This window comes from Heptranchias perlo, unplaced genomic scaffold (assembly GCF_035084215.1).
Source record: "Heptranchias perlo isolate sHepPer1 unplaced genomic scaffold, sHepPer1.hap1 HAP1_SCAFFOLD_160, whole genome shotgun sequence".
Classification (NCBI taxonomy): domain Eukaryota; kingdom Metazoa; phylum Chordata; class Chondrichthyes; order Hexanchiformes; family Hexanchidae; genus Heptranchias; species Heptranchias perlo.
In genome coordinates this window covers 161,885-183,582 of record NW_027138859.1, presented here as the reverse complement: position 1 = coordinate 183,582, position 21,698 = coordinate 161,885, and the positions used below count along the sequence as shown (strand labels likewise).

The 21,698-nt window shown below is 47.6% G+C and overlaps 1 protein-coding gene across 1 annotated transcript in view; it reads left to right on the top strand.

Annotated features, from left to right (window-relative positions):
• Positions 1 to 21,698, top strand: part of si:ch211-126j24.1 (phosphofurin acidic cluster sorting protein 2) — a gene marked incomplete at its 3' end in the record, with an annotated part of 536,875 nt that overhangs the window by 356,103 nt on the left and 159,074 nt on the right. The window contains exons 9-10 of the mRNA XM_067977559.1: positions 15,378 to 15,529; positions 19,945 to 20,038. Of these exons, the coding sequence (XP_067833660.1) occupies positions 15,378 to 15,529; positions 19,945 to 20,038 (246 nt within the window). The remainder of the gene's footprint in view (positions 1 to 15,377; positions 15,530 to 19,944; positions 20,039 to 21,698) is intronic.

Below are 21,698 nucleotides of genomic sequence, written 5' to 3'. Positions count from 1 at the left end.
CTGATTCTGATAGCGGTGTGATTGGAGACTGATTCTGATAGCGGTGTGATTGAGACTGATTCTGATAGCGGTGTGATTGGGGACTGATTCTGATAACGGTGTGATTGGGGACTGATTCTGATAGCGGTGTGATTGGGGACTGATTCTGATAGTGGTGTGATTGGGGACTGATTCTGATCGCGGTGTGATAGGGGCCTGATTCTGATAGCGGTGTGATTGGGGACTGATTCTGATAGTGGTGTGATTGAGACTGATTCTGATAGCGGTGTGATTGAGACTGATTCTGATAGCGGTGTGATTGGGGACTGATTCTGATAGCGGTGTGATTGGAGACTGATTCTGATAGCGGTGTGATTGGGGACTGATTCTGATAGCGGTGTGATTGGGGAATGATTCTGATAGCGGTGTGATTGAGACTGATTCTGATAGCGGTGTGATTGGGGACTGATTCTGATAACGGTGTGATTGGGGACTGATTCTGATAGCGGTGTGATTGGGGACTGATTCTGATAGTGGAGTGATTGGGGACTGATTCTGATAGCGGTGTGATTGGGGACTGATTCTGACAGCGGTGTGATTGGGGACTGATTCTGATAGCGGTGTGATTGACACTGATTCTGATAGCGGTGTGATTGGGGACTGATTCTGATAGCGGTGTGATTGGGGACTGATTCTGATAGCGGTGTGATTGAGACTGATTCTGATAGCGGTGTGATTGAGACTGATTCTGAAAGCGGTGTGATTGGGGACTGATTCTGATGGCGGTGTGATTGGGGACTGATTCTGATAACGGTGTGATTGGGGACTGATTCTGATAGCGGTGTGATTGAGACTGATTCTGATAGCGGTGTGATTGGGGACTGATACTGATAGCGGTGTGATTGGGGACTGATTCTGATAGCGGTGTGATTGGGGACTGATTCTGATAGCGGTGTGATTGACACTGATTCTGATAGCGGTGTGATTGGGGACTGATTCTGATAGCGGTGTGATTGGGGACTGATTCTGATAGCGGTGTGATTGAGACTGATTCTGATAGCGGTGTGATTGAGACTGATTCTGAAAGCGGTGTGATTGGGGACTGATTCTGATGGCGGTGTGATTGGGGACTGATTCTGATAACGGTGTGATTGGGGACTGATTCTGATAGCGGTGTGATTGAGACTGATTCTGATAGCGGTGTGATTGGGGACTGATTCTGATAGCGGTGTGATTGGGGACTGATTCTGATAGCGGTGTGATTGGGGACTGATTCTGATAGCGGTGTGATTGGGGACTGATTCTGATAGCGTTGTGATTGGGGACTGATTCTGATAGCAGTGTGATTGGGGACTGATTCTGATAGCGGTGTGATTGAGACTGATTCTGATAGCGGTGTGATTGGGGACTGATTCTGATAGTGGTGTGATTGGGACTGATTCTGATAGCGGTGTGATTGGAGACTGATTCTGATAGCGGTGTGATTGAGACTGATTCTGATAGCGGTGTGATTGGGGACTGATTCTGATAACGGTGTGATTGGGGACTGATTCTGATAGCGGTGTGATTGGGGACTGATTCTGATAGTGGTGTGATTGGGGACTGATTCTGATCGCGGTGTGATAGGGGCCTGATTCTGATAGCGGTGTGATTGGGGACTGATTCTGATAGCGGTGTGATTGAGACTGATTCTGATAGCGGTGTGATTGAGACTGATTCTGATAGCGGTGTGATTGGGGACTGATTCTGATAGCGGTGTGATTGGAAACTGATTCTGATAGCGGTGTGATTGGGGACTGATTCTGATAGCGGTGTGATTGGGGACTGATTCTGATAGCGGTGTGATTGGGGACTGATTCTGATAGCGGTGTTATAGGCGACTGATTCTGATAGCGGTGTGATTGGGGACTGATTCTGATAGCGGTGTGATTGAGACTGATTCCGATAGCGGTGTGATTGGGGACTGATTCTGATAGCGGTGTGATTGGGGACTGATTCTGATAGCGGTGTGATTGAGACTGATTCTGATAGCGGTGTGATTGGGACTGATTCTGATAACGGTGTGATTGAGACTGATTCTGATAGCGGTGTGATTGGGGACTGATTCTGATAACGGTGTGATTGAGACTGATTCTGATAGCGGTGTGATTGGGGACTGATTCTGATAGCGGTGTGATTGAGACTGATTCTGATAGCGGTGTGATTGAGACTGATTCTGATAACGGTGTGATTGGGGACTGATTCTAATTGCGGTGTGATTGGGGACTGATTATGATAGCGGTGTGATTGGGGACTGATTCTGATCGCGGTGTGATTGGGGACTGATTCTGATAGCGGTGTGATTGGGGACTGATTCTGATAGCGGTGTGATTGGGGACTGATTCTGATAGCGGTGTGATTGGGGACTGATTCTGATAGCGGTGTGATTGGGGACTGATTCTGATAGCGGTGTGATTGAGACTGATTCTGATAGCGGTGTGATTGAGGACTGATTCTGATAGCGGTGTGATTGTGGACTGATTCTGATAACGGTGTGATTGGGGACTGATTCTGATCGTGGTGTGATTGAGACTGATTCTGATAGCGGTGTGAGTGGGGACTGATTCTGATAGCGGTGTGATTGAGACTGATTCTGATAGCGGTGTGATTGAGACTGATTCTGATAGCGGTGTGATTGGGGACTGATTCTGATAGCGGTGTGATTGGGACTGATTCTGATAGCGGTGTGATTGGGGACTGATTCTGATAGCGGTGTGATTGAGACTGATTCTGATCGCGGTGTGATTGGGGACTGATTCTGATAGCGGTGTGATTGGGGACTGATTCTGATAGCGGTGTGATTGAGGACTGATTCTGATAACGGTGTGATTGGGGACTGATTCTGATAGCGGTGTGATTGAGACTGATTCTGATAGCGGTGTGATTGGGGACTGATTCTGATAGCGGTGTGATTGGGGACTGATTCTGATAGCGGTGTGATTGGGGACTGATTCTGATAGCGGTGTGATTGGGACTGATTCTGATAGTGGTGTGATTGGGGACTGATTCTGATAGCGGTGTGATTGAGACTGATTCTGATAGCGGTGTGATTGGGGAGTGATTCTGATAGTGGTGTGATTGAGACTGATTCTGATAGCGGTGTGATTGAGACTGATTCTGATAGCGGTGTGATTGGGGAGTGATTCTGATAGCGGTGTGATTGGGGACTGATTCTGATAGCGGTGTGATTGAGACTGATTCTGATAGCGGTGTGATTGAGACTGATTCTGATAGCGGTGTGATTGGGACTTATTCTGATAGCGGTGTGATTGGGGACTGATTCTGATAGCGGTGTGATTGAGACTGATTCTGATAGCGGTGTGATTTGGGACTGATTCTGATAGCGGTGTGATTGAGACTGATTCTGATAGCGGTGTGATTGGGGACTGATTCTGATAGTGGTGTGATTGGGGACTGATTCTGATAACGATGTGATTGGGGACTGATTCTGATAGCGGTGTGATTGGGGACTGATTCTGATAGCGGTGTGATTGAGACTGATTCTGATAGCGGTGTGATTGGGGACTGATTCTGATAGCGGTGTGATTGGGGACTGATTCTGATAGCGGTGTGATTGGGGACTGATTCTGATAGCGGTGTGATTGGGACTGATTCTGACAGCGGTGTGATTGGGGACTGATTCTGATAGCGGTGTGATTGACACTGATTCTGATAGTGGTGTGATTGGGGACTGATTCTGATAGCGGTGTGATTGGGGACTGATTCTGATAGCGGTGTGATTGAGACTGATTCTGCTAGTGGTGTGATTGAGACTGATTCTGAAAGCGGTGTGATTGGGGACTGATTCTGATAGCGGTGTGATTGAGACTGATTCTGATAGCGGTGTGATTGGGGACTGATTCTGATAGCGGTGTGATTGGGGACTGATTCTGATAGCGGTGTGATTGGGGACTGATTCTGATAACGGTGTGATTGAGACTGATTCTGATAGCGGTGTGATTGGGGACTGATTCTGATAGCGGTGTGATTGAGACTGATTCTGATCGCGGTGTGATTGAGACTGATTCTGATAGCGGTGTGATTGAGACTGATTCTGATAGCGGTGTGATTGGGGACTGATTCTGATAGCGGTGTGATTGGGGACTGATTCTGATAGCGGTGTGATTGGGGACTGATTCTGATAGCGTTGTGATTGGGGACTGATTCTGATAGCGGTGTGATTGGGGACTGATTCTGATAGCGGTGTGATTGAGACTGATTCTGATAGCGGTGTGATTGGGGACTGATTCTGATAGTGGTGTGATTGAGACTGATTCTGATAGCGGTGTGATTGGAGACTGATTCTGATAGCGGTGTGATTGAGACTGATTCTGATAGCGGTGTGATTGGGGACTGATTCTGATAACGGTGTGATTGGGGACTGATTCTGATAGCGGTGTGATTGGGGACTGATTCTGATAGTGGTGTGATTGGGGACTGATTCTGATCGCGGTGTGATAGGGGCCTGATTCTGATAGCGGTGTGATTGGGGACTGATTCTGATAGTGGTGTGATTGAGACTGATTCTGATAGCGGTGTGATTGAGACTGATTCTGATAGCGGTGTGATTGGGGACTGATTCTGATAGCGGTGTGATTGGAGACTGATTCTGATAGCGGTGTGATTGGGGACTGATTCTGATAGCGGTGTGATTGGGGAATGATTCTGATAGCGGTGTGATTGAGACTGATTCTGATAGCGGTGTGATTGGGGACTGATTCTGATAACGGTGTGATTGGGGACTGATTCTGATAGCGGTGTGATTGGGGACTGATTCTGATAGTGGAGTGATTGGGGACTGATTCTGATAGCGGTGTGATTGGGGACTGATTCTGACAGCGGTGTGATTGGGGACTGATTCTGATAGCGGTGTGATTGACACTGATTCTGATAGCGGTGTGATTGGGGACTGATTCTGATAGCGGTGTGATTGGGGACTGATTCTGATAGCGGTGTGATTGAGACTGATTCTGATAGCGGTGTGATTGAGACTGATTCTGAAAGCGGTGTGATTGGGGACTGATTCTGATGGCGGTGTGATTGGGGACTGATTCTGATAACGGTGTGATTGGGGACTGATTCTGATAGCGGTGTGATTGAGACTGATTCTGATAGCGGTGTGATTGGGGACTGATACTGATAGCGGTGTGATTGGGGACTGATTCTGATAGCGGTGTGATTGGGGACTGATTCTGATAGCGGTGTGATTGACACTGATTCTGATAGCGGTGTGATTGGGGACTGATTCTGATAGCGGTGTGATTGGGGACTGATTCTGATAGCGGTGTGATTGAGACTGATTCTGATAGCGGTGTGATTGAGACTGATTCTGAAAGCGGTGTGATTGGGGACTGATTCTGATGGCGGTGTGATTGGGGACTGATTCTGATAACGGTGTGATTGGGGACTGATTCTGATAGCGGTGTGATTGAGACTGATTCTGATAGCGGTGTGATTGGGGACTGATTCTGATAGCGGTGTGATTGGGGACTGATTCTGATAGCGGTGTGATTGGGGACTGATTCTGATAGCGGTGTGATTGGGGTCTGATTCTGATAGCGTTGTGATTGGGGACTGATTCTGATAGCGGTGTGATTGAGACTGATTCTGATAGCGGTGTGATTGGGGACTGATTCTGATAGTGGTGTGATTGGGACTGATTCTGATAGCGGTGTGATTGGAGACTGATTCTGATAGCGGTGTGATTGAGACTGATTCTGATAGCGGTGTGATTGGGGACTGATTCTGATAACGGTGTGATTGGGGACTGATTCTGATAGCGGTGTGATTGGGGACTGATTCTGATAGTGGTGTGATTGGGGACTGATTCTGATAGCGGTGTGATTGAGACTGATTCTGATAGCGGTGTGATTGGGACTGATTCTGATAACGGTGTGATTGAGACTGATTCTGATAGCGGTCTGATTGAGACTGATTCTGATCGCGGTGTGATTGAGACTGATTCTGAAAGCGGTGTGATTGGGGACTGATTCTGATAGCGGTGTGATTGAGACTGATTCTGATAGCGGTGTGATTGGGGACTGATTCTGATAGCGGTGTGATTGGAAACTGATTCTGATAGCGGTGTGATTGGGGACTGATTCTGATAGCGGTGTGATTGGGGACTGATTCTGATAGCGGTGTGATTGGGGACTGATTCTGATAGCGGTGTTATAGGCGACTGATTCTGATAGCGGTGTGATTGGGGACTGATTCTGATAGCGGTGTGATTGAGACTGATTCTGATAGCGGTGTGATTGGGGACTGATTCTGATAGCGGTGTGATTGGGGACTGATTCTGATAGCGGTGTGATTGAGACTGATTCTGATAGCGGTGTGATTGGGACTGATTCTGATAACGGTGTGATTGAGACTGATTCTGATAGCGGTGTGATTGGGGACTGATTCTGATAACGGTGTGATTGAGACTGATTCTGATAGCGGTGTGATTGGGGACTGATTCTGATAGCGGTGTGATTGAGACTGATTCTGATAGCGGTGTGATTGAGACTGATTCTGATAACGGTGTGATTGGGGACTGATTCTAATTGCGGTGTGATTGGGGACTGATTATGATAGCGGTGTGATTGGGGACTGATTCTGATCGCGGTGTGATTGGGGACTGATTCTGATAGCGGTGTGATTGGGGACTGATTCTGATAGCGGTGTGATTGGGGACTGATTCTGATAGCGGTGTGATTGGGGACTGATTCTGATAGCGGTGTGATTGGGGACTGATTCTGATAGCGGTGTGATTGAGACTGATTCTGATAGCGGTGTGATTGAGGACTGATTCTGATAGCGGTGTGATTGTGGACTGATTCTGATAACGGTGTGATTGGGGACTGATTCTGATCGTGGTGTGATTGAGACTGATTCTGATAGCGGTGTGATTGGGGACTGATTCTGATAGCGGTGTGATTGGGGACTGATTCTGATAGCGGTGTGATTGGGGACTGATTCTGATAGCGGTGTTATTGGGGACTGATTCTGATAACGATGTGATTGGGGACTGATTCTGATAGCGGTGTGATTGGGGACTGATTCTGATAGCGGTGTGATTGGGGACTGATTCTGATAACGGTGTGATTGGGGACTGATTCTGATAGCGGTGTGATTTGGGACTGATTCTGATAGCGGTGTGATTGAGACTGATTCTGATAGCGGTGTGATTTGGGACTGATTCTGATAGCGGTGTGATTGAGACTGATTCTGATAGTGGTGTGATTGAGACTGATTCTGATAGCGGTGTGATTGGGGACTGATTCTGATAGCGGTGTGATTGGGGACTGATTCTGATAGCGGTGTGATTGAGACTGATTCTGATAGTGGTGTGATTGAGACGGATTCTGATAGCGGTGTGATTGGGGACTGATTCTGATGGCGGTGTGATTGGGGACTGATTCTGATAGCGGTGTGATTGAGACTGATTCTGATAGCGGTGTGATTGGGGACTGATTCTGATAGCGGTGTGATTGGGGACAGATTCTGATAACGGTGTGATTGAGACTGATTCTGATAGCGGTGTGATTGGGGACTGATTCTGATAGCGGTGTGATTGAGACTGATTCTGATCGCGGTGTGATTGAGACTGATTCTGATAGCGGTGTGATTGAGACTGATTCTGATAGCGGTGTGATTGGGGACTGATTCTGATAGCGGTGTGATTGGGGACTGATTCTGATAGCGGTGTGATTGGGGACTGATTCTGATAACGATGTGATTGGGGACTGATTCTGATAGCGGTGTGATTGGGGACTGATTCTGATAGCGGTGTGATTGGGGACTGATTCTGATAACGGTGTGATTGGGGACTGATTCTGATAGCGGTGTGATTGAGACTGATTCTGATAGTGGTGTGATTGAGACTGATTCTGATAGCGGTGTGATTGAGACTGATTCTGATAGTGGTGTGATTGGGGACTGATTCTGATAGCGGTGTGATTGGGGACTGATTCTGATAGCGGTGTGATTGAGACTGATTCTGATAGCGGTGTGATTGGGGACTGATTCTGATAGCGGTGTGATTGGGGTCTGATTCTGATAGCGGTCTGATTGAGACTGATTCTGATCGCGGTGTGATTGAGACTGATTCTGAAAGCGGTGTGATTGGGGACTGATTCTGATAGCGGTGTGATTGGGGACTGATTCTGATAACGGTGTGATTGGGGACTGATTCTGATAGCGGTGTGATTGAGACTGATTCTGATAGCGGTGTGATTGGGGACTGATTCTGATAGCGGTGTGATTGAGACTGATTCTGATAACGGTGTGATTGGGGACTGATTCTGATAGCGGTGTGATTGGGGACTGATTCTAATAGCGGTGTGATTGAGACTGATTCTGATAGCGGTGTGATTGGGGACAGATTCTGATAACGGTGTGATTGAGACTGATTCTGATAGCGGTGTGATTGGGGACTGATTCTGATAGCGGTGTGATTGAGACTGATTCTGATCGAGGTGTGATTGAGACTGATTCTGATAGCGGTGTGATTGAGACTGATTCTGATAGCGGTGTGATTGGGGACTGATTCTGATAGCGGTGTGATTGGGGACTGATTCTGATAACGGTGTGATTGGGGACTGATTCTGATAGCGGTGTGATTGGGGACTGATTCTGATAGCGGTGTGATTGAGACTGATTCTGATAGCGGTGTGATTGGGGTCTGATTCTGATAGCGGTGTGATTGGGGACTGATTCTGATAGCGTTGTGATTGGTGACTGATTCTGATAGCGGTGTGATAGGGGACTGATTCTGATAGCGGTGTGATTGAGACTGATTCTGATAGCGGTGTGATTGGGGACTGATTCTGATAGTGGTGTGATTGAGACTGATTCTGATAGCGGTGTGATTGAGACTGATTCTGATAGCGGTGTGATTGGGGACTGATTCTGATAACGGTGTGATTGGGGACTGATTCTGATAGCGGTGTGATTGGGGACTGATTCTGATAGTGGTGTGATTGGGGACTGATTCTGATAGTGGTGTGATTGGGGACTGATTCTGATAGCGGTGTGATTGGGGACTGATTCTGATAGCGGTGTGATTGGGGACTGATTCTGATAGCGGTGTGATTGGGGACTGATTCTGATAGCGGTGTGATTGGGGACTGATTCTGATAGCGGTGTGATTGGGGACTGATTCTGATCGCGGTGTGATAGGGGCCTGATTCTGATAGCGGTGTGATTGGGGACTGATTCTGATAGTGGTGTGATTGAGACTGATTCAGATAGCGGTGTGATTGGGGACTGATTCTGATAGCGGTGTGATTGGGGACTGATTCTGATAGCGGTGTGATTGAGACTGATTCTGATAGTGGTGTGATTGGGGACTGATTCTGATAGCGGTGTGATTGGGGACTGATTCTGATAACGGTGTGATTGGGGACTGATTCTGATAGCGGTGTGATTGAGGAACTGATTCTGATAGCGGTGTGATTGAGACTGATTCTGATAGTGGTGTGATTGGGGACTGATTCTGATAGCGGTGTGATTGAGACTGATTCTGATAACTGTGTGATTGGGGACTGATTCTGATAGCGGTGTGATTGGGGACTGATTCTGATCGCGGTGTGATTGAGACTGATTCTGATAGCGGTGTGATTGAGACTGATTCTGATAGCGGTGTGATTGGGGACTGATTCTGATAGCGTTGTGATTGGGGACTGATTCTGATAGCGGTGTGATTGAGACTGATTCAGATAGCGGTGTGATTGAGACTGATTCTGATAGCGGTGTGATTTGGGACTGATTCTGATAACGGTGTGATTGGGGACTGATTCTGATAGCGGTGTGATTGGGGACTGATTCTGATAGTGGTGTGATTGGGGACTGATTCTGATCGCGGTGTGATAGGGGCCTGATTCTGATAGCGGTGTGATTGGGGACTGATTCTGATAGCGGTGTGATTGAGACTGATTCTGATAGCGGTGTGATTGAGACTGATTCTGATAGCGGTGTGATTGGGGACTGATTCTGATAGCGGTGTGATTGAGACTGATTCTGATAGCGGTGTGATTGAGACTGATTCTGATAGCGGTGTGATTGAGACTGATTCTGATAGCGGTGTGATTGGGGACTGATTCTGATCACGGTGTGATTGAGACTGATTCTGATAGCGGTGTGATTGGGACTGATTCTGATAGCGGTGTGATTGAGACTGATTCTGATAGCGGTGTGATTGAGACTGATTCTGATAGCGGTGTGATTGGGGACTGATTCTGATAGCGGTGTGATTGGAGACTGATTCTGATAGCGGTGTGATTGGGGACTGATTCTGATAGCGGTGTGATTGGGGACTGATTCTGATAGCGGTGTGATTGGGGACTGATTCTGATAGCGGTGTGATTGAGACTGATTCTGATAGCGGTGTGATTGGGGACTGATTCTGATAACGGTGTGATTGGGGACTGATTCTGATAGCGGTGTGATTGGGGACTGATTCTGATAGTGGTGTGATTGGGGACTGATTCTGATCGCGGTGTTATCGGCGACTGATTCTGATAGCGGTGTGATTGGGGACTGATTCTGATAGCGGTGTGATTGAGACTGATTCTGATAGCGGTGTGATTGGGGACTGATTCTGATAGCGGTGTGATTGGGGACTGATTCTGATAGCGGTGTGATTGTGACTGATTCTGATAGCGGTGTGATTGGGACTGATTCTGATAACGGTGTGATTGAGACTGATTCTGATAGCGGTGTGATTGGGGACTGATTCTGATAACGGTGTGATTGAGACTGATTCTGATAGCGGTGTGATTGGGGACTGATTCTGATAGCGGTGTGATTGAGACTGATTCTGATAACGGTGTGATTGAGACTGATTCTGATAGCAGTGTGATTGGGGACTGATTCTGATAGCGGTGTGATTGAGACTGATTCTGATAGCGGTGTGATTGACACTGATTCTGATAACGGTGTGATTGGGGACTGATTCTAATTGCGGTGTGATTGGGGACTGATTATGATAGCGGTTTGATTGGGGACTGATTCTGATCGCGGTGTGATTGGGGACTGATTCTGATAACGGTGTGATTGAGACTGATTCTGATAGCGGTGTGATTGAGACTGATTCTGATAGCGGTGTGATTGGGGACTGATTCTGCTAGCGGTGTGATTGGGGACTGATTCTGATAGCGGTGTGATTGGGGACTGATTCTGATAGTGGTGTGATTGGGGACTGATTCTGATAGCGGTGTGATTGAGGACTGATTCTGATAGCGGTGTGATTGTGGACTGATTCTGATAACGGTGTGATTGCGGACTGATTCTGATCGTGGTGTGATTGAGACTGATTCTGATAGCGGTGTGATTGGGGACTGATTCTGATAGCGGTGTGATTGGGGACTGATTCTGATAGCGGTGTGATTGGGGACTGATTCTGATAGCGGTGTGATTGGGGACTGATTCTGATAACGATGTGATTGGGGACTGATTCTGATAACGATGTGATTGGGGACTGATTCTGATAGCGGTGTGATTGGGGACTGATTCTGATAACGGTGTGATTGGGGACTGATTCTGATAGCGGTGTGATTGGGGACTGATTCTGATAGCGGTGTGATTGAGACTGATTCTGATAGCGGTGTGATTTGGGACTGATTCTGATAGCGGTGTGATTGAGACTGATTCTGATAGTGGTGTGATTGAGACTGATTCTGATAGCGGTGTGATTGGGGACTGATTCTGATAGCGGTGTGATTGGGGACTGATTCTGATAGCGGTGTGATTGAGACTGATTCTGATAGTGGTGTGATTGAGACTGATTCTGATAGCGGTGTGATTGGGGACTGATTCTGATGGCGGTGTGATTGGGGACTGATTCTGATAACGGTGTGATTGAGACTGATTCTGATAGCGGTGTGATTGGGGACTGATTCTGATAGCGGTGTGATTGGGGACTGATTCTGATAACGGTGTGATTGGGGACTGATTCTGACAGCGGTGTGATTGGGGACTGATTCTGATAGCGGTGTGATTGAGACTGATTCTGATAGCGGTGTGATTGAGACTGATTCTGATAGTGGTGTGATTGGGGACTGATTCTGATAGCGGTGTGATTGAGACTGATTCTGATAGCGGTGTGATTTGGGACTGATTCTGATAGCGGTGTGATTGAGACTGATTCTGATAGTGGTGTGATTGAGACTGATTCTGATAGCGGTGTGATTGAGACTGATTCTGATAGTGGTGTGATTGGGGACTGATTCTGATAGCGGTGTGATTGGGACTGATTCTGATAGCGGTGTGATTGAGACTGATTCTGATAGCGGTGTGATTGGGACTGATTCTGATAGCGGTGTGATTGGGGACTGATTCTGATAGCGGTGTGATTGGGGACTGATTCTGATAGCGGTGTGATTGAGACTGATTCTGATAGTGGTGTGATTGAGACTGATTCTGATAGCGGTGTGATTGGGGACTGATTCTGATAGCGGTGTGATTGGGGACTGATTCTGATAGCGGTCTGATTGAGACTGATTCTGATCGCGGTGTGATTGAGACTGATTCTGAAAGCGGTGTGATTGGGGACTGATTCTGATAGCGGTGTGATTGGGGACTGATTCTGATAACGGTGTGATTGGGGACTGATTCTGATAGCGGTGTGATTGAGACTGATTCTGATAGCGGTGTGATTGGGGACTGATTCTGATAGCGGTGTGATTGGGGACTGATTCTGATAGCGGTGTGATTGGGGACAGATTCTGATAACGGTGTGATTGAGACTGATTCTGATAGCGGTGTGATTGGGGACTGATTCTGATAGCGGTGTGATTGAGACTGATTCTGATCGCGGTGTGATTGAGACTGATTCTGATAGCGGTGTGATTGAGACTGATTCTGATAGCGGTGTGATTGGGGACTGATTCTGATAGCGGTGTGATTGGGGACTGATTCTGATAGCGGTGTGATTGGGGACTGTTTCTGATAGCGGTGTGATTGGGGACTGATTCTGATGGCGGTGTGATTGGGGACTGATTCTGATAGCGGTGTGATTGAGACTTATTCTGATTGCGGTGTGATTGAGACTGATTCTGATAGCGGTGTGATTGGGGACTGATTCTGATAGCGGTGAGTTTGGGGACTGATTCTGATAGCGGTGTGATTGGGGACTGATTCTGATAGCGGTGTGATTGGGGACTGATTCTGATAGCGGTGTGATTGGGGACTGATTCTGATAGCGGTGTGATTGAGACTGATTCTGATAGCGGTGTGATTGGGGACTGATTCTGATAGCGGTGTGATTGGGGTCTGATTCTGATAGCGGTCTGATTGAGACTGATTCTGATCGCGGTGTGATTGAGACTGATTCTGAAAGCGGTGTGATTGGGGACTGATTCTGATAGCGGTGTGATTGGGGACTGATTCTGATTACGGTGTGATTGGGGACTGATTCTGATAGCGGTGTGATTGAGACTGATTCTGATAGCGGTGTGATTGGGGACTGATTCTGATAGCGGTGTGATTGGGGACTGATTCTGATAGCGGTGTGATTGGGGACTGATTCTGATAGCGGTGTGATTGGGGACTGATTCTGATAGCGGTGTGATTGAGACTGATTCTGATCGCGGTGTGATTGAGACTGATTCTGATAGCGGTGTGATTGAGACTGATTCTGATAGCGGTGTGATTGGGGACTGATTCTGATAGCGGTGTGATTGGGGACTGATTCTGATAGCGGTGTGATTGGGGACTGATTCTGATAGCGGTGTGATTGGGGACTGATTCTGATAGCGTTGTGATTGGGGACTGATTCTGATAGCGGTGTGATTGGGGACTGATTCTGATAGCGGTGTGATTGAGACTGATTCTGATAGCGGTGTGATTGGGGACTGATTCTGATAGTGGTGTGATTGAGACTGATTCTGATAGCGGTGTGATTGGAGACTGATTCTGATAGCGGTGTGATTGGGGACTGATTCTGATAGCGGTGTGATTGAGACTGATTCTGATAGCGGTGTGATTGGGGACTGATTCTGATAGCGGTGTGATTGAGACTGATTCTGATAGTGGTGTGATTGAGACTGATTCTGATAGCGGTGTGATTGAGACTGATTCTGATAGCGGTGTGATTGGGGACTGATTCTGATAACGGTGTGATTGGGGACTGATTCTGATAGCGGTGTGATTGGGGACTGATTCTGATAGCGGTGTGATTGGGGACTGATTCTGATAGTGGTGTGATTGAGACTGATTCTGATAGCGGTGTGATTGGAGACTGATTCTGATAGCGGTGTGATTGGGGACTGATTCTGATAACGGTGTGATTGAGACTGATTCTGATAGCGGTGTGATTGGGGACTGATTCTGATAGCGGTGTGATTGAGACTGATTCTGATAGTGGTGTGATTGAGACTGATTCTGATAGCGGTGTGATTGAGACTGATTCTGATAGCGGTGTGATTGGGGACTGATTCTGATAACGGTGTGATTGGGGACTGATTCTGATAGCGGTGTGATTGGGGACTGATTCTGATAGTGGTGTGATTGGGGACTGATTCTGATCGCGGTGTGATAGGGGCCTGATTCTGATAGCGGTGTGATTGGGGACTGATTCTGATAGTGGTGTGATTGAGACTGATTCAGATAGCGGTGTGATTGGGGACTGATTCTGATAGCGGTGTGATTGGGGACTGATTCTGATAGCGGTGTGATTGAGACTGATTCTGATAGTGGTGTGATTGGGGACTGATTCTGATAGCGGTGTGATTGGGGACTGATTCTGATAACGGTTTGATTGGGGACTGATTCTGATAGCGGTGTGATTGGGGACTGATTCTGATAGCGGTGTGATTGGGGACTGATTCTGATCGCGGTGTGATTGAGACTGATTCTGATAGCGGTGTGATTGGGGACTGATTCTGATAGCGGTGTGATTGGGGACTGATTCTGATAGCGGTGTGATTGAGACTGATTCAGATAGCGGTGTGATTGAGACTGATTCTGATCGCGGTGTGATTTGGGACTGATTCTGATAGCGGTGTGATTGGGGACTGATTCTGATAGCGGTGTGATTGAGACTGATTCTGATAGCGGTGTGATTGGGGACTGATTCTGATAGCGGTGTGATTGGGGACTGATTCTGATAGCGGTGTGATTGGGGACTGATTCTGATAGCGGTGTGATTGGGGACTGATTCTGATAGCGGTGTGATTGGGGACTGATTCTGATAGTGGTGTGATTGGGACTGATTCTGATAGCGCTGTGATTGAGACTGATTCTGATAGCGCTGTGATTGAGACTGATTCAGATAGCGGTGTGATTGAGACTGATTCTGATAGTGGTGTGATTGGGACTGATTCTGATAGCGCTGTGATTGATGTCTTTCTGGTATCTGAATGTTTGTCTCTAAGGTGCTCGATTCCGATCCTGTGGACCACACCCAGGAAGCAGAGGAGGATCTCGACCTGCTGTACGACAGCCTGGAAGTTTACAACCCCAGCGACAGCGGCCCAGAAATGGAGGACAATGAGAGCGTTCTCAGCACACCAAAGCCTAAACTAAAGTAAGCAATACATACCGACTGCAGTACTGCCAGATGAGCACGTTCAGAAATTCTCCCTCTCATCATCCATCATTTTTTTTACCCAGCGAGTGTTTAGGATCTGCAATGCACTGCCCGAGGGGGTGGTGGAGGCAGATTCAATCATGGCTTTCAAAAGGGAACTGGATAAGTATTTGAAAGGAAAAATTTGCAGGGCTCCGGGGAAAGGGCGGGGGAGTGGGACTAGCTGGATTGCTGTTGCATCGAGCTGGCATGGACTCGATGGGCCGAACGGCCTCCTTCTGTGCTGTAACCTTTCTATGATACTATGACCCTGTCATGTTGTGACATTTCTTTCACCCTGATTGTTGCGTGGAGTTGGTGTTGGGTCGCAATCTTCAATGTTTGTCGCGGTTTTATGTAACTGACTGGTTTTGCTCGGCCACTTCAGAGGGCAGTTAGGAGTCAGGTCCACAGGTGTGGGACTGGAGTCAGACCAGGATAAGGACGACAGGCTTCCTTCCCTGCAGGACATTCATGAACCAGTTGGATTTTTTTCACAATCTGACAGCTTCATGGTCACTTTTGCCGATATCCAGTGGGTTTGAAAGCTGTAGGTACTGCTTGTTGCACTGTGTCCTGGGGAAACCTTTCAAAACCTGTGTATTACAGGGCAAGTGTGCATGGTTCAGCCATCTCAGTAAACACCCATGGGTCCGCCGGGTGCCAATTCATACCAACACGCAGCAAGGAGGAGCCACCATGGCCTACCAGCCGCTTACAGCATGGCACCAGCAGTGCCCAGGGTCAGGGGGGCAAGGGGAGAAGCCAGGCCTGAAAGGGAGACACACACATATATCACGTATATATATGTATGTGTGTATGTGTGTCGGGATGTGGGTTCGGCATCATTAGTTCCCCATCCTAGTTACCCAGACAACTGAGAGGCTTAAGAGTAAACCTCATGGTTTGGGACTGGCATCGCATGTTGGACTGACCAGGTAAGGGGGTAGGTTCCTTTCCCAGAAGGACAGTCGTGAGTCAGTTGGATTTTTACAAGAATCACTCAGCTTTCGCAGCCATTCTTTTCCGATGATAGCCCACAAATTACCAGATTTATTGATTTCATTTTCACAACTTGCAATGGTAGAATTTCAACTCTCAATCTCTGAGCTCCCAGCGCAGTGGCAGACCACAGCACTACCCAAAAACTGAGGAAAACAAAGTTGAGCTCAAACTGTTGACCATTCTTCAAGTAAGGAAGAGCATACATTTTAATGGCACCTTTCACAACCTCAGGACATCCCAAAGCACTTCACAGCCAATGAAATACTTTTGAAGTGTAGTCACTGTTATAATGTAGGGAAATGCAGCAGCCAATTTATACACAGCAAGATCCCACAAACTGCAAAGAGATAAATGACCAGACAATCTGTTTGAGTGATGTTGGATGTGGGATAAATATTGGCCCAGGACACTGGGGAGAATTCCCCTGCTCTTCTTCGAATAATGCCATAGGATCTTTTACATCCACCTGAGAGGGCAGATGGGGCCTCGGTTTAAAGTCTCATCCGAAAGACGGCACCTCCAACAGTGCAGCACTCCCTTAATACTGCCCCTGCGACACTGCAGCACTGCCCCTCCAACAGTGCAGCACTCCCTCGGTACTGACCCTCCGACAGTGCAGCACTCCCTCGGTACTGACCCTCCGACAGTGCAGCACTCCCTCGGTACTGACCCTCCGACAGTGCAGCACTCCCTCGGTACTGACCCTCCGACAGTGCAGCACTCCCTCGGTACTGACCCTCCGACAGTGCAGCACTCCCTCGGTACTGACCCTCCGACAGTGCAGCACTCCCTCGGTACTGACCCTCCGACAGTGCAGCACTCCCTCGGTACTGACCCTCCGACAGTGCAGCACTCCCTCGGTACTGACCCTCCGACAGTGCAGCACTCCCTCGGTACTGACCCTCCGACAGTGCAGCACTCCCTCGGTACTGACCCTCCGACAGTGCAGCACTCCCTCGGTACTGACCCTTCGACAGTGCAACACCCCTTCATAGGAGTAGGCAATTCAGCCCCTCGAGCCTGTTCCGCCATTCAATGAGATCATGGCTGATATGTGACCTAACTCCATATACCCACCTTAGCTCCATATCCCTCAATACCTTGATTAACAAAAATCGACCAATCTCAGATTTAAAATTAACTATTGAGCGAGCATCAACTGCTATTTGCAGAAGAAAATTCCAAACTTCTACCACCCTTTGCATGTAGAAATGTTTCCTAACTTCACTCCTGAAAGTCCTGGCTCTAATTTTTAGACTGTGCCCCCTAGTCCTAGACTCCCCAACCAGCGGAAATAGTTTCTCTCTATCCACCCTATCTGTTCCCCTTAATATCGTGAAAACTTTGATCAAATCACCCCTTAATCTTCTAAATTCCAGGGAATACAACCCTAGTTTGTGTAATCTCTCCTCGTAATTTAACCCTTGAAGTCCGGGTTCTAGTAAACCTACGCTGCTCTCCCTCCAAGGCCAATATGTCCTTCCGAAGGTGCAGTGCCCAGAACTGCTCACAGTACTCCAGGTGTGGTCTAACCAGGGCTTTGTATACCTGTAGCATAACTTCTGCCCCCTTGTATTCTAGTCCTCTGGATATAAAGGCCAGCATTCCATTAGCCTTTTTGATTATTTTCTGCACCTGTCCATGACATTTTAATGATCTATGTACATGGACCCCTAAGTCTCTTTGGACCTCCACTGTTTTGAGCTTTTCACCATTTAGAAAGTACCCTGATCTCTCCTTTTTTGATCCAAAGTGGGTGACCTCACATTTGCTTACATTGAAATCCATTAGCCAGTTTTACCCAACCATTTAATCTATTAATATCTCTCTGTAATTTTATGCTTCCATCTACACTGCTTACAATGCTGCCTGTCTTTGTATCATCGACAAACTTGGATATGTGGCTCTCTATCCCTTCATCTAAGTCGTTAATAAATAGTTGAGGCCCCAACACAGATCCTTGTGGGACACCACTAGTCAGTCACATCCTGCCAATGTGAGTACCTGCCCATTATCCCAACACTCTGTCTCCTGTCGTTCAGCCAATTTCCTAACCAGGTCAATAATTTGCCCTCAATTCCGTGATCTTTAACTTTAGCTAACAGTCTCTTATGAGGGACTTTATCGAATGCCTTCTGGAAGTCTATATAAACAACGTCCATATAAACAACATCCATGGACATTCCCCTGTCCACTACTTTAGTCACCTCTTCAAAAAATTTAATCAGGTTCATCAGGCACGACCGACCTTTCACAAATCCATGCTGGCTCTCTCTGATCAGCTGAAAATTTTCAAGGTGTTCAGTCACCCTATCCTTAATTGTAGACTCTAGTAATTTCCTGACAACAGATGTTGGACTAACTGGTCTATAATTCCCTGGTTTCCCACTCTCACATTACTTCAATAGTGGAGTGACATGTGCAATTTTTCAATCTAAAGGAACGGTTCCTGAATCTAGAGAACTTTGAAAGATTATAGTTAGGGCATCTGCAATGTGCTCACCTACTTCCTTTAAAACCCTGGGATGGAAACCATCTGGTCCTGGGGATTTGTCACTCTTTAGTGCTGTTATTTTCTTCATTACTGTTAATTTGTTTACGTTAATTATGGTGAATCGCCTCAATACTACCCCTCGGACAGTGCAGCACTCCCTCAATACTACCCCTCGGACAGTGCAGCACTCCCTCAATACTACCCCTCGGACAGTGCAGCACTCCCTCAATACTACCCCTCGGACAGTGCAGCACTCCCTCAATACTACCCCTCGGACAGTGCAGCACTCCCTCAATACTACCCCTCGGACAGTGCAGCACTCCCTCAATACTACCCCTCGGACAGTGCAGCACTCCCTCAATACTACCCCTCGGACAGTGCAGCACTCCCTCAATACTACCCCTCGGACAGTGCAGCACTCCCTCAATACTACCCCTCGGACAGTGCAGCACTCCCTCAATACTGGGAATGTCAGCCTGGATTATGGGACTCATGGTTCCGGAATGGGACTCAAACACACAACCCTCTGACTCAGAGGCAAGAGTGCTACCAGTGAGCCACAGCTGACACTTCATACATTTTTTTCTGGTTCTTTTCGGAGAGGCTGTTTCAACAGGACAGGGTTGGGTCCCTGACTAGTGTACAGTCCCACAGGCAGGATGCCCTGAGACCCGGAACTTGTCCATGTTTGTGGTGAGCTTCTCAGCTGGGAGCCAGGATGTGTCTGCACGGGCAGCATGAAATTCATTCAGTTTTCTTTATCCATCGCATCATCACTTAAAAGCTGGACAGCACACAGCTCAATCTTTAATGTCTGTGTTTGTTCCTGTGTGTGCTTCAAAAAGTAAAGTCCAATTTATTCTGACTGTTACAGGCCATTCTTTGAAGGGATGTCCCATTCCAGCTCACAAACAGAGATCGTCAGCCTGCAGAGCCAGAAGAGCCAGACCCGAGAGCAACCCAGCCCAGTGAGTCTATCCCTGTAACTGATGTCTCAATCCACTGAGTCTATCCCTGTAACTGATGTCCCAATCCAGCGAGTCTATCCCTGTAACTGATGTCCCAATCCAGTGAGTCTATCCCTGTAACTGATGTCCCAATCCAGTGAGTCTATCCCTGTAACTGATGTCCCAATCCAGTGAGTGTATCCCTGTAACTGGTGTCCCAATCCAGCGAGTCTATCCCTGTAACTGATGTCCCAATCCAGTGAGTCTATCCCTGCAACTGATGTCCCAATCCAGTGAGTCTACCCCTGTAACTGATGTCCCAATCCAGTGACTCTATCCCTGTAACTGGTGTCCCAATACAGTGAGTCCATCCCTGTAACAGATGTCCCAATCCAGGGAGACCATCCCTGTAACTGATGTCCCAATCCAGTGAGTCTATTCCTGTGACTGATGTCCCAATCCAGTGAGTCTATCCCTGTAACTGATGTCTCAATCCATTGAGTCTATCCCTGTGACTGATGTCCCAATCCAGTGAGTCTATCCCTGCAACTGATGTCTCAATCCAGTGAGTCTATTCCTGTGACTGATGTCCCAATCCAGTGAGTCTATCCCTGTGACTGATGTCCCAATCCAGTGAGTCTATCCCTGTAACTGATGTCCCAATCCAGTGAGTCTATCCCTGTAACTGATGTCGCAATCCAGTGAGTCTATCCCTGTAACTGATGTCTCAATCCAGTGAGTCTATCCCTGTAACTGATGTCCCAATCCAGTGAGGCTATCCCTGTAACTGGTGTCCCAATCCAGTGAGTCTATCCCTGTAACTGGTGTCTCAATCCAGTGAGTCTATCCCTGTGACTGATGTCCCAATCCAGTGAGTCTATCCCTGTAATTGATGTCCCAATCCAATCAGTCTACCCCTGTAACTGGTGTCCCAATCCAGTGAGTCTATCCCTGTAACAGATGTCCCAATCCAGGGAGACGATCCCTGTAACTGGTGTCCCAATCCAATCAGTCTATCCCTGTGACTGATGTCCCAATCCAGAGAGTCTATCCCTGTAACTGATATCCCAATCCAGTGAGTCTATTCCTGTAACTGATGTTCCAATCCAGTGAGTCTATCCCTGTAACTGATGTCCCAATCCAATGAGTCTATTCCTGTGACTGATGTCCCAATCCAGAGAGTCTATCCCTGTAACTGATATCCCAATCCAGTGAGTCTATCCCTGTAACTGATGTCCCAATCCAGTGAGTCTATCCCTGTAACTGATGTCTCAATCCAGTGAGTCTGTCACTGTAACTGATGTCACAATCCAGTGAGTCTATCCCTGTAACTGATGTCCCAATCCAGTGAGTCTATCCCTGTAACTGATGTCCCAATCCAGTGAGTCTATCCCTGTAACTGATGTCCCAATCCAGCGAGTCTATCCCTGTAACTGATGTCCCAATCCAGTGAGTCCATCCCTGTAACTGATGTCCCAATCCAGTGAGTCTATCCCTGTAACTGATGTCCCAATCCAGTGAGTCTGTCCCTGTAACTGATGTCACAATCCAGTGAGTCTATCCCTGTAACTGATGTCCCAATCCAGTGAATCTATCCCTGTAACTGATGTCCCAATCCAGTGAGTCTATCCCTGTAACTGATGGCCCAATCCAGAGAGTCTATCCCTGTAACTGATGTCCC